General features: G+C 36.9%; 1 protein-coding gene across 3 annotated transcripts in view; it reads left to right on the top strand.

Moving 5' to 3' along the window:
• The window catches only part of nmo (serine/threonine-protein kinase nemo), a 92,875-nt gene that overhangs the window by 54,008 nt on the left and 22,631 nt on the right, over positions 1-16,236 (top strand). For all 3 annotated transcript variants that reach the window (XR_010890738.1, XM_067357230.1, XM_067357229.1), the window contains exons 4-9: positions 353-459; positions 12,230-12,315; positions 12,483-12,692; positions 12,898-13,086; positions 13,318-13,519; positions 14,512-14,605. Coding sequence is in view for 2 of the 3 variants with exons in the window: in XM_067357230.1 (XP_067213331.1) it covers positions 353-459; positions 12,230-12,315; positions 12,483-12,692; positions 12,898-13,086; positions 13,318-13,519; positions 14,512-14,605 (888 nt within the window). In the remaining variant the exon portion in view is untranslated. The remainder of the gene's footprint in view (positions 1-352; positions 460-12,229; positions 12,316-12,482; positions 12,693-12,897; positions 13,087-13,317; positions 13,520-14,511; positions 14,606-16,236) is intronic.

Here is a 16,236-nt window from a genome sequence, read left to right as displayed (position 1 = left end):
ATTAAAATTAATTTCTACATAATAAATTGAATAAATATCGAAATTTGATTTTCGCGATTTTTGTTCTTTCAAACAGCAATTATAAATTCTAACGAAATTTAGGTTTAAAACCTAACGATGTAAATCTGCAGTTTCATGTCAAAAATGCAACTGGTGAATTGTTGAATGGATTAAATCAAGTCATCACACGCGAAATTGGTCGGCCTGTTCTACAGGTGCGACGTAACGATCCGAGAAGGGGAATCACCTGCTAATTGCTAGTCGCCAGCGCATGCATGCGCGCGCGCGACACGACTTAACATAATACGAGCGATCATAACCGATAAATTCCTTAACGAGTCGCGCGATACAGATACGTGATCACCGAGCTACTCCAGAGCGACCTGCACAAGATCATCGTCAGCCCGCAGCATCTCAGCCCGGACCACATCAAGGTCTTCCTTTATCAGATCCTACGAGGTGAGTGTCAATGACTTGAAATATATTTTTTTTTTTACACGTAGAAACACGAACAAGAATTTTTTGTAAGCGGAGAGATATATCGTCTTACATTCTTAAAATTTGGAGCACTATACTTTAAGGTGTATTTTTTTACATTTCACACTACAATATTTAATACAAAATTGTATGCTTTGTCACGTTCCAATTAAAGGAATGAAATGAAAGCGCAATGCAGACGAGTAAAACTAGTAGATCCCCTCGATTAATTAAGATACAGCGCCAGGAAACAAAACCCATAAAGAAGGGAGGGAGATATGGAGGGGTGAGAAAGTTCGAAGTTCGGGCTCCCAGGGCGACGAAGGTGTAAGTCCAGTCTCAAAACGACCTCTCAGAAGTCGTTGAGGTCGAGATTCCGAGATAGTCTGCCAGGTGGGATAAGAAGGTGGCATAGCGAACGAGGTGAAGGGAAGAATGGGGGTTGAATGTAAGGAACAACATGAGAATGGCGAGGCGAAGGGGGGAGGTGAGTCGGCGCTTATAAAAATCCACGAGTAGCATATTGCCTCCGTCGTCGTCGGGGAGAGAGAGCCGAGGTGGTGGGAGATCCCAGGATAAACAGGATCGTTTCTATTCATCCCTCGGGATCATCCCGGGATCTCGACGCTCCTATATCGCCCTTGCATTGTCTGGCTTGCCGAATTACCCATTCTCTCCCCCTGTCGCCCTGGTCCCACCTTCTGAAAAATGTCCGTTCACTCGTTTTTCAGCGTCTCATTTATTTATTTTTTACTCTTCATCGATCTGTCACTGTTTTCTTTTCTTTTTTCACGGAAAAGTGTGCCGAGGTAATCTTTTGTGACTTATTTTGAACGATATAATCTATATTATGACATGATTTATTCAAGAGATAAATATTATGAGAAATAATGTTGAATTTGTGTGCAATACATCTTTCCTCTTACGTATGTTAATGTTTTGTTTGGATATATTTATCGTATCAAAAATATGTTTGACAAATAATCGTGATAGACAATCACGGGCTTTTCATTAAACGTGAAAAGAATGACGATCGAAAGAATTGTTTTTTCGCATGATTGATCTTGCTTATATCGCGACTCGATGCGGCACTCGACGAAGTAAAATCGTCGGCAGAGAGGAATCGGCACGAGAACGATAGAAAACAGGAGAGAAGCGAGAGACAACGGCGCGTTAAATTCGTTACTCACGCTTCTCTCTTTGCATATCGCGCAATACATCCTTCCTGAACGATATTAGAAAATACTTTACGACCCGCCGCGTGCGCATAAATATTCGCCACCGATCGAATCATTCTTCTAGCAACCACAAGTGTGTTTGCGTCACAAAAGGCACAACAAATGTCTAACAAACCGCAATGTCTGCAAATTTCTAATTGTAGTTGGAAACAAAATAAAATTCTGCATTTCGATGTATGAAAATAAAAAGTTCAATTTAAAATTAAATGAAATACGCCAAGTGAATTTTTATTTCTGCGGTGATCGAGTTAATTTTCTTACGAATGCATTCCGCTACAGCCGAATGCATCTTGTGACTTTTCGTTATTAGCCACGCCGCCGTGGAAGACGTGATGGACAGGCGCAAAAAAGGTAGCTATGTTAATTCATCATTTGGCGTGTCATCACTTTTGTTTCTCTTCCAACCGGTTGTTTTCGAAGATAATTTGTCATAACAGTTTCCGTTGCATTTGTCCCTCCTCTCCCTCCTTGTCCATCGCGAAGGATGCCACTCGAATCACGATGCGAAGGAGAGTTTGCCGCGTTCACCCTTCGCTTCCGCTCTCGTTGAAAAAAGTCTCTGGCGCAACTAATGCAACGCGAATGCAACACGAGTACAGCGAATCATTATGCACTGCCTGACCGAGGCACATCGTTGCGAATAGTAATTTTTCTCGTTTTCTCATTATTAAGATCTTTACTGTCTCATCACACGGTGACATCTTTCCTTTTTCTTATCTCTCGTCTGTCGCGACGAGATAGAGTTACTTCTTGAAATTGCTGTCTTCGACACTCGCGGGCAAAATGACAAAAAATAGCCTCTCGATGCAAGATAATGTAATTGGAATGTGACGGAGAGAGGAGAATCGCGACGACATTGCATTTCGAATCACAAGTGAAAATTACCTTTCATATTTTGGTTATATAATTTAATTAATTGTGATTCATAGCATCAAACATAGTTTTATAATATACAATTATATAGTAAATATAATTTTCTTAAAATAAATTTAAAATAATTTTGTCGATATACTTGAAATTGACAATCTTATCGAATCAGACTTATTCATTAATTTTTGTAATAAATATCCTTTATATTTGTTTTCTGCAAATATTCTCTGAGAGTTGAGATTCCTAGTATTTTGCACGGTACTCGTCAGGACCAATTGCGCGCATTTGTCGGACGTTAAACACCTGATTTCGAGAAGTGCTTTCCGCAATTTTCGTTACAGTTAGTTTCTTTTTTCTGACTTGTCATTGTGAAGACGAAAATGCTTGGCAATTGCAATGCTTTGCAATTCTGGCCAGAATCGCTGTCTTGGTCATGTCCATCGGTCAACGTCCTTTTGAGTTTGACCGGGCTTGTCCGTCCTCCGGGTTTGCCTGAGCTTCTGCGTGCTTCAACGGTACATTTCAAGATGAGAGACGCCATGAACCGGAAAGCGAGCGGCGTTTTCGACGCATTTCGACTTGTCCGTTCCCGTGAGCCACGGCTCGTCGATCACAATTATAATTTTCGATGTTGTGCGCTCAACATCGGGATCATAAACTTTCAGTATTTTGACACGCAGTACTCGAATTGATAGACAAATAAATTCCGTGATAATCTTTCAATAATCAGTCGCATAATTCCATAACGATTCGTTGCTAATAGAAAAGTTGTCAAATTTCTTACATTTCTTACAAAAAAATGAAAAAATTTTTGAAAATTAAATTCGTCAAGAACATTCTCATTCACGCCTCAAGGATCATTTACGTTTGGACAATGATCCTTGTTAGTGAGATCCTTCCATGATCCGGTCGTGGGCGGTCTACCGACCGCAGGCTTGTTTCGGACCTTGCCACCCGGTATAGCGCGGCGCGTAAAGCTCGGACAGATAGAGCAGAGAGCAGTGAGTTCCTCTTCTTCTCTTGACTGGTCCGAAACCAGTCCTGCCGCCGCCCATCCGTGACCCCGGACCCCGTCATCCGGTCGACTCCGGCTTCTCCTCTACTGCCATATTGCATTGGTTAACCTCGCCGCTCCTGTTCCTTTCGTCCTACGTCCTCCCGCGTCCCTCGACCGCGACGTTTTAATTAAGAAGCAACATCTTTTCGAGGAGAAATTGCGGTATTTCTCCTTTTAATCCGCCAAGGAGGCGGTCGCGCTGTGCTAACATTGTGCAACAAATCGATATCTTGTAACTAGAACAACCGACATCGTTCCGAAAAACGGTAACGGGAGAAAATGTATTTTCAATTATAGAAGCAATTATCGAAACACTTTCTAAAGAATTGGATTTACATTCGACGAATTGTTAAATGGTGTTCAAGAACAATGGATTTTTTATTTTTTGGACAATTTTAAATTAATGTTTAATATTTTAATTTGTTTACTTTTATTAATTTAATTTCAACATCGAAAATCTTTTGTCAAGCGTCAAAGATAGATATATAGGAAATTTGATAATTAATTAAATGATGTTTGGAAGATTATTATAGATTATTCTTTCATAAAATGACCAAGAAATGCGTAATTATATTTTAACAATTTGTAAGTATTTATCTATATTATCCAAAATCTATCTAAGCCATTTATCCAAAAAAATAAATTGTTTTTCTATTCAAGAATTTACTTTGAAGATAGACGCATGAAAGATATAAAATATACCAATACAATCTGATTTTGTTTCGTCTTTCAATATGATTCTCAAGACTTTTTGTCTTTCAATATGATTCTCAAAGAATCAATTTTTCACATAATGCTTATATAAATTTCATAATATCTTTTAAGAAATTATCAATAACGGAAAAAAGTATGAAATAATTAATTGCTTATATTACAATCTTCTTCTTATTAAATGCATATGTTAACAATTTTGATATTGATTAACTTAATTAAACATTTTGATCAATATTTGATCATCCACAGTAATTAAAACATGGTTGTAAAATATAATTTCTGTTTGAGGTATGTTTCTCGATTCCTTTCTGTTTAATTTATAATTTTTATATTGTTTGACGCACTTGATTGTTTCCATATTTTATAGCATGATCTCAAACAGAAATTATATTCTACAACTATATTTTAATTACTGAGAATGATCAAATATTGATCGAAATGTTTTTAATTGAGTTAATCAACATGAAGATTGTTAATACATCTATTTAATAAGAAGAAGATTGTAATATAAGCAATTAACAACTAGCGTTAGACACGAAATCCTCTGTTTTTGTATTATTTTTAAGAAATTGTAGAGTTTTTAATTATAAAATATGATGTTATTTTCAAAATATTATTTCTACCATTTTCTGATGGAATATGTTTTATTCAAAATACACAATTACAAGATTGCATGCATTAGAGCATTTCACAGTAGTAATTTCCGCGCGTGGCATAACACATCGGGCGTCTGACTTGGTCCATTTGTATGCTCGTACTACTTGCCAGTGGTTGCGATCGACGTTAGACGAATCTTAATGAGAATTACCATGTAATCTTGCTGATAGTTAAATATAACACATACCCACAGAAACAGAAATGAGATAATTCAATTAAACGTGGACGCGTTTTGCCGACTAGCGATCGGGATAACGTTTTTACTTCAAATATTAACGCACGAAGAAAAACAAAGAACTGTCTTGTACCGCCGAATTAAATGGGAATAATCAAGATAATCTAACGAGGTAAATCCGCTGTTAAAACAACTTTTAATCACCAAACTAATAATTGCGGTAAAATAATTTAAAGTAATAAATTATTATTATTTATTATGTGAATATATTATTAATGTAAAATTAATAATTTTGACTGCAATCACATTATGAATATATTATAGATTTAAGTTGCAACCGCAATTATTATAATTACAATAATAACATAAATAGCATCAAATAAATTGGGAATTTTTTCAAGTTTGAAGAAAAATGATTTCAAAGGTTATTTATATGATTAACTTATTGTTGGCTCCTTTATTAAGGTATTAGTTGGATGATTTCTTATTCCATTGCAGCATAACCATGTCATAATTGCCAGTAGTTTAATCAGTCTTCGTTAATTCACGATCTGCGAACGAGGGTCTGTCGTAATTTCTCCCGAACTTCTATCTCGAGACGAAGCCAGAAGTCGATGAAGTTAATAATTCAAAGTCCCGCTCTCGGGAGCAAATATTAGCTCACGTTCTCTCGAGTCACTTGTCATTCTTCTACATTGTACATTAACAAGCACTGACATTAAATCGGTTGGAACTTTGCCAGGGGGGAGAGTGAGGCCACTTGGCTTTACGTTTTCGCTGCACGTGCGCAAATCACATGTAACAGTGACATCGATAGATCGAGTTTTTAGTCTTCTCGAGTTCTCACACTACATTGCAAATTTGAGTTTCGTTGATCCCGAAACTTTATATCGAAAATCATAGATTTTCGTCGAGTAAATTGTTTTTTAATATCTGAAATAAAGTATCTATAATGTTGTATCTTTGGCAAAATTTTTCTTGAGATTAGAGATTAGTGCAAGATTTAATTTGACGATAAATATGTTATGAGGACGAGATGCATGCCGGAAGCGCGCAAGTCGATACAATATAACGTAAGTGCATTTACGCGCGCGCGCGCGCGCAATATTAATTAGATTCAACGTTTGATCGACAGCAGGTGCATCGATCAAAGATAATATTCTCAGAATAGCGTGCGTGTGTGTGCGTGTAGATACATACATCGTAAAATTAAGCCCTAGTCAAGCAACTGATAGAAATGATAATAAAAGCGATATGTTGTAAATTATATGGCGTTCATTAAATAGAATAATGTATTACGGTGTGTACTAGTTATCTAGACAGGTGAAATTGTGCAATTTCCAACAGATGCATGTAATCGCACGAAGAAAAAAAATTAGAACCCACTTTTTTCGAAACGTAAAAAAAAGATATCAAATGAAATACTGATCGTGTTAGAATTATCTATTGAATTATATGAAAAAGATTTTTTATTTTTGAATTGGAAAGAATTTGAATCTTGCAATTCATGATTTTTTACTGCTCTAATTTTTTAATCAATAATTGCAATTTATTTCTTAATTTTTGGGAAACAATTTTGTATAAAGTATCGAAAAATGTTAACATATTGGGAAAAGTGTTGACAAGCTTCATGTGTCACGCGAGCATTCGAGCGAAGAAACTTCGTAGAAGTGAGCGAAATTTTGATGCAAGCGTAAAATGTCGCAACTGCAATACATCGCATTCGTAACATTACCACGACATTACCGATAGCACCACGTTACGTTGTTACGGCCCGACGCGCAAGAGCCGTTTAATATGACGTTTAGGGCACACTGCGAACTTTAACGCGTGACAGGAAGCCGCGCTACGGCACTTATATGAATCTCTCCACCGCGGTGTACAAGATAAATTACTCGGCGAGGATTAATGCGATGGAATGTGCGAGCGCCAAGCGCCTATTGCCTAACTGCCGCTTTAACGGATTTGTCGTCGAGAAACTTTTAATACGATCGATTATCACGAGCTTTTACGTCAAGCGATCCTACTTTCGCGATTCCTCGCGACGAACGCAAATTGGAATACAGCCCGATGTTTTTTCGATAATATTTGTGTAAATGTTACGCATCGCACGCGTATTTCTGTTTAATTATTATTGTGTAATTTGCAAATACGCTCTTTCATAAATTTCGAGAAAATATTTAATAAATATATTCCAGTCTAAATAGAGAAACTCGGCGCCGTGCAATTTCAGATAATTATACGCGTGTAACGCGGTTATCGGCCCCGCCGAAAATAAGTTTGAGTATACTATAGTATAAGATTTCTTGTTTACAACAATGCGATTCCGATGACGTGACGCGAGACACAGATTTCTAAATTAACTGCAAGTCGCCTCACAACACTGGTCGTATTCAGCCAATGTAACATTCAATGTGTTCGCAATCGGAATGTCCCGCGCAAAAAACATTCAAGAAATTAAAGTTTATTTATACATTCTAGTCGGTTTCCTTGGAATTATTCATTTGAATGTCATATTATATTTTATTTATTTGTTAAACAGCATGAAAGATATAAATCAGCAAAGAATCTTCATGCATTTAACGCATGAAATATGAGTATTTCGTTGTATTTGATAAAATAATCACAAATAATTGTATTTGGAAAAGCTTGGGAATATTTTAAGATACTTGAAAGAATGGTGAAATAGTCAGAATAACATCACTCCGGCTCAACTACCATTGTCGGGTTCATCGTACCTGAAATCGTGTGGCATTCCCACCAGCCGACGAATTTCTTATTTCTTCTCCAAGCGAGGCCGACGTTCGTCGATGTACGAAAGTCAAGGACGGTCCTCGGAGGACCCGTTCTTGCTTTGGCTATCGACTTCGCCGATCGTCGGCAACCTCTCTCTATTCAGTATATGTCCGGACAGAGAGACGATGTAATTTGTGAATAGTTGCAAAAAATTCCGACGCTTTGGACAAAAAGAATCCTTAACATAAGTTTATACGTCTTTTATAGATATGCTTTTTCTATTCTTTTTATATGTACATGCTGTTTCCTCAGAAACAAGAACAAAAAAATAACATTTTTATGGATACTATTTGATAAAAATATCACGACATAAATCGTGTCAGAATTTCTTCGTGTTGACCGAATGACCTTGTTTTTTTCAGGGCAAAAGTTCACTGATTTTTTCTGACATTGATCATCCTTTTTACTTTTCCAATTCTTTGTTTAATTAACGAGAAGTTCGATTAAATGAATCTGATCTAAATTGAGCCAGAAAAAGGGAGAGTGCGCGCGATCGATTACACACAAAGTTGCGCGAGAATAACTTCTTGTCGGAAGACTTATCTATATAATTGACCAGCATCAATTGGTTTTTTTTTTATCGCGTCTTTAATCGACAGAAAGCGATATCCTTGTTTGCCTCTGCGTTATCGACACACGCATAAATTCGCATTGATTATGAATATGCGAGTCGGCTAATTTCGATGATAAAGAGCGCTAAATAATCGACATATTCATAAGTGGTTCGATGATGGATTTTAATTAGCGAGCCGTAAGCGCGCGGCTAATTAATCGTTCGGTATAATCGAATTCGCGAATTTTATTTAGGAGGCTTTGCGCTATCACTGGATCTTTTCAATAGTATAGTAAATTGTGTAACGTACGATCGATATGATATCGGTGAAAATTCAAATTTTAGATATTTCAGAAAGATCTATCTTTCCCTTTTGTAATATTTTTATATTTTTCGTATAAGATTTTTTAATCGGTTAAAATTCTTGTAAAATTAATCGAAAAAAGAAATTTTATTACTTATTTATCCTCGAGATTCAATTTGGCAAGACTTTTTAATTCCCTAAAATTTGTCTCGCGAATGTTCGCATGTATTTCATTATTTCTATTTGCGCGTGCATTATTTTTTCTTCCACGCGCGAAATCTTTTTCTCGTCGAAAAAAGCGCAAATACACCTGCAATTTTAATTTAACGTTCGATTAAGCCATAGTGGAGTTTAGTAGTAGTCGAGTGAATTTTTCCCACTGCTTAAACAAATACGCGCGCAGATTCCGGCGGGAGAACTCTCCGGATGCGAATTAATCGCGTGCGAACAGACACGATAAGAGCGACCGTATAGCAACCCCGAGTGAGAGACTTTAATTACGACAGGATGGATTCGTAACACCCTAGATTCACCAACCACCCTCGGGACGACAGATTACCCCCAGTAATATTGCTGAGTTTTATTGCCGGGGCCACGAGATCCGGACACGCTTGCAGCGTGACTAACATTCAGGGACGTGATCGGAGACGACTCCGGGGATGATTATATGTTTTTCAGACGTGTCCGTAATAAATTATATGAGCTGTCGCGATACCTGAAGCGATGAGAGAATACGAATAAGCCAAATTCAATTTCGGTAAATTGCTTCATTTTTACTTTAACTGTATTTTGTTACGCTCTGCGATTCTGCAATAAACAATTTTGTAATTATTCGCTATTTTATTCGTAAGACTTTATTCCCCGATGATATCTTCTTTCAAATTTAATATCGTTTTCTCATCTTAACCGCAGAAAGTGTAAAAGTGTGATCAGACGAGCGTAGGATGCACCTTATTTATAGATTCGAACCAAGAATTGAGGATGCACACTGCAGTCCGCTGTTTGCCAAAATTAAACAGCGGTGAATCTCGATTTCGTTGACACGTTGCAGCTACGACAATGAACTAAATTATCAATGTGTTACATCTCAATAATAGCTACCTATCGCGTTTCTTTTCGCTACATTTTCTGCAATCAACGCATATGAACGGCAAAATCGATTCGTTGACAGTGATGAATCGGAAGACGCGAAAAGGAATCTCGTTACAGCCCTGTCTACGTCGCCGCACAACCGCCACTCTGTCGTATCATTTCTCACTCTCCGTGTACGCTATCCTCGCGCGTGAGAGAGAAATCATCCCCTCGAAATGAGGTAAAGAGAAGCGAGAAAGCTCTCGCGCAACGCCTATAAATTACGTCGATTTTGTATCGTTAAATATCGCGCCGTTTAATCAATCCGAGAAATTAATCGGAGAATCCTACTCCGTCGAGCACTCTATATGTTGACTGTCGATGATGATTAATTAAAGCGTCACGTGCGTCACTCGTTTATTTATAAGACGAGCGAAGAATGCAATCGATTTGGAGCGCCTTAATCGACTTCACCCTATTTTACAGCATTCGTCGACCGATAGCAGGGCAATGTTACAGTTTATCGTTAAATTCGACTGACCTTTCCCCATCCCAGCTTAGCAATCTATCGACTATTAAACTCCTGCGCGCTATCCATAATTAATTCGAGCTTCAAAAGACCCTCTTCTCTCCCTATCTCCATAATTATCTTCCAAAATATGAATTATAAACATATGGATTAATTGATTACGGAAAATTAATGTAGTCATACATTAAATTACGTCAAATTCTGTAACATTTAAAAGAATTTTTTTAATTTAACTTGGGAAAAATAAGTTTGCGTAAAATTTACTTTTTAATGATATTATGAAGTTAATCACGATCAGTTTGTAATATTCTAAAGTTATATTTTTCTCTGAATTTTTAAAATCTCTCTCTCTCTCTCTCTCTCTGCGTATTTTTTTAAGATTTAAGTAAAATATAACAACAAGGACAACAAAAATTGTAAAAGCTATATGACTATTATTATATGACTAAATATTATATGTATAACATATTCAATATTTCCGTAAATGAATTAAAATGCAAACGAGTACGAGTCCATAGAAACTTTTACGCATAATATTATTTCACGCACTATAAAAGCGAACAAATTCGATTATCAGTGTAGCATTAGCGCGGAAACCACGTGCTTCAAATTTCATCAATGTATATTTTCGACAAAATAACCGATTCGTTGTTAAGCCTGACATAAGTCCAAAAGTGGCTGAAATTTCATTAAGGGAGAGAACCGAATTTTGTTCAGCACGAATTTTCATCGGCGTGAAAATCGTGTTCGCGATCGACGTGACATGTCAAACGGCGGCATCTCTGATGTTTTGTCAGCTTGTCACGCCGACGAGAAAAATTCTCCCATCAATATCATTTTCGCGGTCTCGTACAAGTGAGATGGCGGCGATCGCGTCAATTTTCATGATCGATAAAACTCTATGCTTTCACAATTAATCCCCACTGACGTTTTACAATGCTGTTGTTGTTTCCATCAAATCATCAATTGAATTCCATAGTTTTTCGGAATTTTCAATTATTTATCGTTATCTGAACATGAATAGATTCTTTAATTCCTTTTTAAGGAGTTTTTGGTTTATTCGAAATAATAAAAAAATAAAATAGTGAAATAAGAGAAAGGGATCAAGAGCCGACGCTGGTTGTAAGTGCTTCTTAAATCTTCTTTATTTAAAAGAGTTGAGTAAACGTTTCTGTCGTCAATCCGACCATCTTCGGTACAAAATCTGGAATTCGAAGAATTGTGAGAGTTTTATAAATCGAAACGTTGGAAGTCGTCCTCTAATGTAAATGTCATTTCATACGAGACAGAAATATGTGTGAAGACATGTGTAATCTTTGACTAGTAGTCTGTTTAAAAGATTGTGAACCACTGTGAGATCACTGTGAGATCGCACATATTTGTGAGATCACAGTAGCTCACAATAAACAGACTTTTAAACAGACTACTAGTCAAAGATTGCACATGTCTTTACACATATTTTTGTCTTGTATGAAATGACAGTTACATTAGAGGACTTTCAACGTTTTGTTTTATAAGACTCTCGCAGTTCTTCGAATTCCAGATTTTATACCGAAGATGGTCGGATTGACGACAGAAACGTTTACACACACACACTCAACTCTTTTAAATAAAGATTTAAAAAGTATCTACATCCAGCGTCGGCTCTTGATCCCCTTATCACTATTTTATTAATTATTGTGAGCCTTTAAACAATTCTTCTTAATAAAAAAAATATATTTTATATCTTTGCAATTTTTGCAGCAATTCTAAGTGAGTTTCTAATTTATAATGTATTTTTGCTTTCAGGCCTCAAGTACCTTCATTCGGCCAGAATTCTTCACAGGGATATCAAGCCGGGGAACCTCCTAGTGAACAGCAATTGCGTACTAAAAGTAAGTGTTAATCTAGACATTTCCAAGTGTAAATCTTTAGTCGCTTCGAACATTTCCTACTTAATTCAATAAGAAAATGTGGGTATCGAAAATTTCTTGATAGACTCGCTTCTCTCTATCTGAATTGATGTGTCACATCAAACGCACCTGCTATTCTCTCTTCCCAGATCTGTGATTTTGGATTGGCTCGGGTAGCGGAACCCGACCAGAACGTGCACATGACCCAGGAAGTAGTGACACAGTATTACCGCGCGCCGGAAATCCTGATGGGCGCGCGGCACTACACTGCCGCGGTGGACGTGTGGAGCGTCGGCTGCATCTTTGGCGAGCTCCTACGCCGGCGGATACTCTTCCAGGCCCAGAGTCCCGTGCAACAGGTGAGTCTCTCTCGGACCCCGAAGATTCGAATCGCGTTTTTCCCCAGAATGAGATTTACGTGAGATTTCGATTAAATTCTATATATAATTTTGATAAGATAACGATATCTCAGCCGGGTACACGAGTACCCGAAAATGCCGGGATGCGTAGAAAATGCCCGAAAATAAAGCAACAAAAAAATATAATTTATTGTCTCGATTGCAGCTCGAATTAATCACGGAACTACTGGGTTCGCCCACCCTCGAGGAGATGAGGTATGCCTGCGAAGGCGCAAAATCTCATATGTTAAGAAGAGCGCAAAAGCCGCCGTCGCTGGCGACTTTGTACAACCTCAGCAGCCAGGCGACGCATGAGGCCGTCCATTTGCTCTGTCAGATGCTAGTCTTCGATCCTGTAAGTCTGCCCCTCGTGCGATAGTATTGAATTATTTCTTTGAATTATCTAATTCTTCTAATTTATTTCGTCACTGTGTGCGACGTTTACTTTAATTAATCGACGAAAATTTTACAATATACTTTGAAATATTTATTTCATACATCATTTTTGTTTACTGAAATGCAACTTGTTTGATTTTATTCTACTATTCATCGATTTTGTCCGCTATTCACGATTCTTGTCGCGCAGGACAAGAGGATCACTGTGGTGGACGCCCTGGCGCATCCTTATCTAGACGAGGGACGACTCAGATATCACTCGTGCATGTGCACATGCTGTTACACGACAAGCGCCGGCATGAGACAGTACAGGGTGGATTTCGAGCCTTCGGCTGCTCATCCATTCGACGATCTCTGGGAGCGAAAGCTCACGAGTGTGCAGCAAGTGAAAGGTAAGAAATATTCCGTCCCTATCGGTATCTCGAAGATATGAAACGAAAAAAAAAAAAAAAAACGCCACGAATACCGTGTCTCTTGGAGTACATATGTTTTATTTAGAGCAATTTTTCGATGATAGAAAAGAAATATATTCATGAATTTTTATTTGCTTGCGACAAAATTTTTGTGAGATTATAGAACGAGAAATATTTTATAATTTTTGTAAATACTTTTAATTAATTTTGTGCAAAGTATAATTAAAGTCAAAGGCTCGTTTTTACAATCCAGATTGCAGAATGAACTTCGACATATCTCAAGGATGTCTCGCGTATTAAAGATAGTGAAATATGTATTAAGTATTTTAGGCACGTGGCTACGTGGCTATCCGAGAACAATAACCGCGATAAACGCGCTCGAGTGTGTGTGTGTGTGTGTTTGTGTGTGTACCGCGATAAATCACAGTTTATCTCAGCAGCGTCTGGCCGCTGAGAGCCGTGAAGTTCTCGTATGGCTCTTCTTATACTGCAATCGTTAACAGTAAACTAAGAAACAGTGAGTTGGCGTATGATGTTAAAAAATGCCAGCAATTTGTAATTTCATAACTCATTTTACATGAGTTATATTGCTATATATGATTAAAGCACAGTTTATTTAAATTTAATTATCTGTTTAAATATGTACTCGAAAAAATCACGTATGAAAGCTTAGCGAATCTAAAAATTTCTGAATCTTTAATTTTTTAAATTAATAATAACCGAGATAATAATCACATATTCTTTGTACAGTAAAAAATTGAAAGAATATAAAATATTAAACTACGCGCAAAATTATTGGACCGCGACGCGAGATGAGAACCATTTAATTGCATTTAGCACTGACCGCGCGATATGAACCATAACGTTGTGCTTATGGTGTCGTTAGCTCGGCCATGGAAACCCATATTGCGCCGTCATCAGTGTTCTCCGTCATTTTCTCATATGCTTGCACTTCTCATTGCCTGTTTCAGAGGAAATGCATAAATTTATAGCAGAGCAACTGAACACGTCACGAGTGCCGCTCTGCATAAATCCGCAATCCGCGGCATTCAAGAGCTTCGCAAGGTAAGCCGCATTACAAAACGAATCCACGCAAATCGCCCTTGACCATTCGGTTTGCACAATGTTCCGGAATTACCGCAGAAATAACCAGAAGTTCGGTTAAAAAAAACGCAGTTTGTTCAAACGTCAAGTTTTAAAACAAAAATTCTTGAATTAGCTCGATCACTAGAATCTGCATGTTTTTGAGAAATCTAATCTGTTAAACTACAAATTGATGACAAAATTTTATTCCTCGTATAATTTTGAAGAGATTAATTCAGCAGAATATAATTTTTAAATATTAACTGGTGAAATAAATCTTGAATCAAAAAAGATTCTGCTGTGATTCTGGAACATTCAATATAACACGAAGGTCCCGAATCGCATATAGAAGATTATCAAAGTCAAATGATGATATACAAACAGAATTTTAAAAAAGAGACGAAAAAAATTGCACCACTCCTCCCTTCATTTCCCTTCAAAATTAATCAATATTCTCCTTCGTATCAATGCACCTCCCGTATCGTGATCCTAGATGTCTGATCAAAAGACAGACAGGCCAATAATCCCCAAGAGAGTTCATAGAGGGGCGCACAGTGTTTCTTATCAATTCAAAGCAGTCGAGTAGAGCGAGCGGAATATATCGGGTGTTCGAAGAGTAGCCTTGACTAGAGTCAGCTGAGTCTTTCGTAACGGAGAAAGTAGATTTCAAAATCGATCGGACAGGATTCGAACCTAGAGTCAAGAGAACAAAAAAAAAAGAGGGGCCTTTCGTCCTGGCGATCCTCTTGCTGATATTTTCAAAAGACGCGATGTATCTTTTGACATTGTTCCGAAGACGAGTAGATGTTGTTAAATGTATAAATATATGTTTGAGTTTCACGTAACCCTGTCGGCCCACTGTGACACAATCGCTGTGTGCGATCTCTCGATATAGGGAACGAACAGAGATCAAGTAGATAAGAAGCTATTGTCAATATCGCTGAATAGAGAATTAGAACGATATTCTAAAGTGATCTGGTTAAACGTATACAGAATACTGTTGTACTTTTCGAATTTTCTCTTATCTTCGTATTTTTTGATAAATTTGAAACCTATTTTTTTGTTTTAAAATTCATTAGACATTATATTTTCGTCCATTTGTGACCGAATATTATACAATGTTAAATCTATCTTGTCTAAGATAAATTAAAATTTTGTTTCATGATCTGTGTGTATGTAATTAACAATTTTCAGGACAGACATTTTATTGATTTATTATTGGGTAATAAAATTATTTTATGTTTACATGTTTACAGTTATCATCGCGTTTCTGACAAATATGAAAATCGTACATTATTAAGAGTAATGAAAATATCATGATATTACCAGGGCAATCAATTGGAGCATTCAATTTGCTTCATAAAACATATGTATTCATATAGTGACAGGCAATATTTTATGACATTTACTGATATTATAGATTTATGATAATGTAATTCATGCAAATAATTCATGATAAAAACACAATGAAAATCACAGGGTTCAAGCAGGAAAAAATAAAAATAATTTATGTATTATCAAAAAGTTAATTTCGGTGAAATGTTAATTTCGCGAAATGAAAAATATTATAAACTTTTAACTTTCGCTCTATATAATTCAATTTTAAATACTCG

Source organism: Linepithema humile, chromosome 6 (genome assembly GCF_040581485.1).
Source record: "Linepithema humile isolate Giens D197 chromosome 6, Lhum_UNIL_v1.0, whole genome shotgun sequence".
NCBI classification, from domain to species: domain Eukaryota; kingdom Metazoa; phylum Arthropoda; class Insecta; order Hymenoptera; family Formicidae; genus Linepithema; species Linepithema humile.
This window is presented reverse-complemented; position numbering and strand designations above follow the sequence as displayed.